The following is a 4,496-nucleotide window of genomic DNA, read 5'->3' on the forward strand; positions in this document are numbered from 1 at the left end:
AAAGGCTTTATTATTAATGAAAAGTTGCTGTTAAGTCGGTTTTTTTATTGTTAAAATTTTATTAAAAGTACAAACTTATGAATTGGAAGAGAAAGCAAAATGCTTACATATTTATACTTTTCATCCAATACATGTTATGTTAATTATAATAAAAATAATATGAAAAATGTACAATAATAGAAACCATCTCCCTATGACATCTCTTTTAAATATATATGTATGCCTATTATAACACTAGGTTCAAATATAATTTCTTTGGTAATAAAAGATTTTATTATTATTATTATTATTCTATATTTACTTCTCTTCTATATTTCACATATATTTTTATTTTATTTTCTTCAATTAAATGAGATGAACTTTAAACATTTTCCTAGTTATATTAATAATATATAATTAGAACTTAAATATATTTTATTTGACTTGAATTTTGTAATGTAATTTGACTTGAATTTCAATTTCTGCATTTATACATAATAGAGTTCTTTCCTCAAGTGTGTATATCAATCTCATGTTATCTATCACTTATACCTATTATTTATAGGACCAACTTTATCTACAACATTCATTCATCATAACTGAAATCCTTTCATTCCACAAAAGTGTCAAACAAACCCTATCCTTTTACCAGCCAAAATCTTCCTTTCAGGATTCTGTTACTCTGCAGCATACCACTTCACTCATCACACTTCTCAAACCAACCCTTCATTGCTCCATCTTCTCTAACCACAGCCAGATAAAAAAAGAAGCCAAAAGATCCAATTTTTTTCTTTGGGTCTTCAACAAAATGGAAAAAAGTGTCTCCAACAACCACCACCTCCACCTTAGGACCATGCTCACTCCTTCACAGCCACCACCGTCATCATCAGCTTCGTTCAAAACCCAGTTGAGATCGTTTCCGAAAGGGTTGACGGTGAGGGCCAGTGCGGGAAGGAGACACTGCGAGTTCAGCAGCCTCAACGCTCCCCTTGAGCCAAACTCTCTCGTGGGGAAGTTCCTCGGTGGCGTCTTGCAGAATCGCCGCCAAATGTTCCACGTTGCTGCCAAGGAAGAGTTGAAGATGTTGAGTGAGGATAGAGACTCTGCTATTGCTCGCATGGTTATCAGTCAGAACTCTGATGAAGCCCTGCTTCACAGGTTTCTCTCCAATTCCAATTATCCCTTATTGGTTATTGGAATTTTTAGCTCTCCTTGATTCCCTAACATTGTCTTCATGTTAATTAAAGTACACGTGCATGTATGCATTTGATTGCATCTAATTTATGATTTTTAGTTTAATTTAAATAGTTAAAGTTTTTTAATTTGTGCTGTAATTTACTGTTTTTAATTTAATTTGAACACTTAAAAAAATTCGTTTTACACAATTACTGAATTACAGACTTTTATTTATGGTAAAATTTTGTGAACATTAAATTATATTTTTCGTGTGTATATTTGATTAAATTTTAGCCATTGGGGCTGAAAATTCTGTGGAGGTTTTCTCATGCATTTTTTGTTCCTTTGAATCCCTAAAATTTTCACTCCCTACTACAGTATGAAGGAAATACAGTGATCTTAGACTATATGGTAGAAACTTCCATCTATTCTTCTTTTAGTTTTTGTTGTTATATGATGTGGCTTGAAAAAGATCTATTTTAGTTTATTTGGAAACAATAATGAAGCAACTTTTTATGTGAGACTGAACCGTTTATATTAAAAAACCTCACATTTGAGGAAGGAGAAGGTTGTGTTGTATTTCACTCTAAACTGGTAAAGGCTAGTGATGGTTAATGTAAGAGGAGAGCGAACTTTCTAAACAGTGAAAAACTTGGTATATTTTGTTTTGTACTTACCTTTAATAGGCCTCTTGTTCCTTTCTTTTTTATAGGAAGAAAATTGATTATATATGAAAGAGACAATTTCCAACTTGAGTGGATGAAATTTTCCTAATCAAAATAAGAACTAGATAAGAATCAAGAGAGCAACCTACGAAACCTTTATCAAATACCAAGATACTAATCAAGATCAAATGTAATGTTTCATAGAAAAGTGCTGGCAAGGTAAAAAAAAAATAAGGGTTCAACAGTGCGTGAGTTTGCACAATGCATAATTAAATCAGGAGAAAGGTCAATATGAGAAGTACCCATAAACCAGAAGCAAATGGGATGGACCTGTATTGAATCGTATGTTAGAAATTCTGACAGTATTGACTTGTTTTAATGATATTCTTCTTCAATAAACATTGATAGTCATTAAGGTGCAAACAGCTTTTCAATGTAGAGCTGAGGAGATAACCATACACTGGATTATTTATACTATTAAAATGTTTATTGAATGAAAAACTATATTCACAGTTTTTGATTTAAATGCCTTGATGTAAATTGTAAGAATAAAGAGTTGGTTTACTCCTTCCAGTCCTCCATATGAAATATATTTATTGTTACGAAGTCTTACACTAGTGGATTTTCAGCAATCATACAACATTTGTTTTCTTTTACAAGATCCATCATACCAGTAGGATTGTCTGTTGGTCATTTTGTTCACTGTTATTTGAGAACTTGAAAGGAGCTTTTCAAAGATGTCTTGATTCTGCTCATGTTGTTTTTCTCTTTTCTTTCTTTTATTTAATATTAGAAGAGTGCAAGACGGCTGGAAATGTGGACATTTTTTGCATTTTATGATCAATGATACATCCAGCTCTGTGGTTATTTGTTTGATCTTACCATAGATAACAACATTATTCTGTATAGGATTGGTGTTATCCATTATGTTTGATGCCAACTCCCTGCAGTCTGATCACCATTTATCAAATTGTTACTCTTTGAAAAGCCGAGATTGAGAGGTTTTTCCATTTTTGTTTCCAGTTCGTTAATTTCCTTGTACATTATTTCTGGGGGTGCCAAGTTTATCTGCATTAACCTACTGTAATTGTGTTACTTTGGAGATCCAATAGCCTGATATTTAGAAACTGTAACTGCTCTTTGCTGAATATATGTGTCAGTTCCTTATGTTTGGTGCAAAACAACCTGGTTTTAAGAATTTTAGCCTTAACCAATGCCTCACAAAACTTGGTTGTCTAAAGTTAATGTTTATTGATTTAGAATCATCTGTTGCAATGCAAACTGAACATATTAGACCTTTGTGCATATGTAAAAGTGAGAAATGCATAACACTACAAATACTAGTGGTACTTGTGGAATGTATTGACTTAAATGTTTCTGAATTCCAGGAGGATTGCAAAAGTGAAGGAGGATGAGTGTATGGTTGCTATATCAGATGTAATGTATTTGCTGATTCTATACAAGTTTTCTGAAATCAGGGTCCATTTGGTTCCAAAGCTTTCTAGTTGCTTATACAATGGAAGGCTAGAGATATTGCCTTCTAAGGATTGGGATCTGGAGTCTATTCACAGCATGGAAGTTTTGGATATCATAAGGCAACATGTCAGCACTGTCACAGGCTTGAAATCAAATCCTAGTGTGAGGGAAAGTTGGGAAACCACTCCAATTCGACATAGCTGGCTTGCTCGAGTTTATGTTGCCTCCATATTATATGGTTACTTTCTGAAGTCAGTTTCATTGAGGTACACCCTAGAGCAAAGTCTTTCTTCATCTAACCATGGTCTTCATCCGGGTCAGAAATCTTGCCCTTCATTTCAGGACATGTATCGATTCGGGTCAAAAGATGTGATGCTTGGCAACAAGAATGACATGCAATCTGTGTGGCATGATTTGATCAGGCAGGAAGAGGGAATTGAGGATATAAAATGTTATGTTATGAGCTTTCACCCTGGCTCATTTCAGAGGTGTGCAAAACTGAGATCTAAGGAAGCTCTGCAGTTGGTTGAGAGTCATAGTAATGCACTTTTTGGAAATGGGAAATCTGGTTTGTCTAAGCATGATGATGTTATTGTAACTTCATTTTCTAGTCTGAGGAGGCTAGTCTTGGAGGCTATTGCATTTGGATCCTTCCTGTGGGAAACAGAAGATTATATTGACAATGTTTATAAGCTTAAAGATCATGAGTTAAAGTAAAGGAGAATCATGTTGCTAAGTAAGTTTCCACTTTTAGGCCTATTCTCTTTGTATATAAATGTGGTTAGATTTAGGATAACTTTATTATGTATAGGATGATGCATTACCTCTGAATAATGTATAGTTTTTAATGCTTGGATGGTAGCTGGGAAAGAATAAAGATGAAGATTTTAAAGGGCGACATAGTTAAAGTTGTTTACTTTATATAGATCTGTGTTTGGTTTTGTGCAGTTTTTCGTATGATGGTTATAAATGCCATTTTTTTAAAGAATGTTTTACTTGTTCATTTGGTCACAATTCCAACTATAGTTGAAACTGTTCAGTTAAATTCTGTAATTAGCAACATTGGTATATTTTTGGTTTGAGTGAATTTTAGTTTGTTTCTCTGAATTAAAATATCGAGTTTGAGTACTCCAAAAATAAAGTGATTAGGATAGAACATTTCATTGAAGATGATGAATGATCAATTGGGGTTTTTATAGA

General features: G+C 33.3%; 1 protein-coding gene across 2 annotated transcripts; it reads left to right on the plus strand.

Moving 5' to 3' along the window:
• The first annotated feature begins 542 nt into the window (after positions 1-542).
• On the plus strand, positions 543-4,192 carry LOC108326822 (UV-B-induced protein At3g17800, chloroplastic). Of its 2 annotated transcripts, XM_052873409.1 has the most exons (3): positions 543-1,137; positions 3,209-3,562; positions 3,639-3,777. In XM_052873409.1, exons 1-3 carry the CDS (start codon positions 788-790, stop codon positions 3,667-3,669), a joined length of 735 nt encoding a protein of 244 aa, XP_052729369.1. In that variant the 5' UTR covers positions 543-787; the 3' UTR covers positions 3,670-3,777. The 2 variants fall into 2 exon arrangements, with proteins under 2 accessions (XP_052729369.1, XP_017415887.1); XM_017560398.2 differs by having other exon boundaries at positions 545-1,137; positions 3,209-4,192.
• Positions 4,193-4,496: the final 304 nt, after the last annotated feature.

The sequence above is a fragment of the Vigna angularis genome, chromosome 2 (assembly GCF_016808095.1).
Source record: "Vigna angularis cultivar LongXiaoDou No.4 chromosome 2, ASM1680809v1, whole genome shotgun sequence".
NCBI classification, from domain to species: Eukaryota; Viridiplantae; Streptophyta; class Magnoliopsida; order Fabales; family Fabaceae; genus Vigna; species Vigna angularis.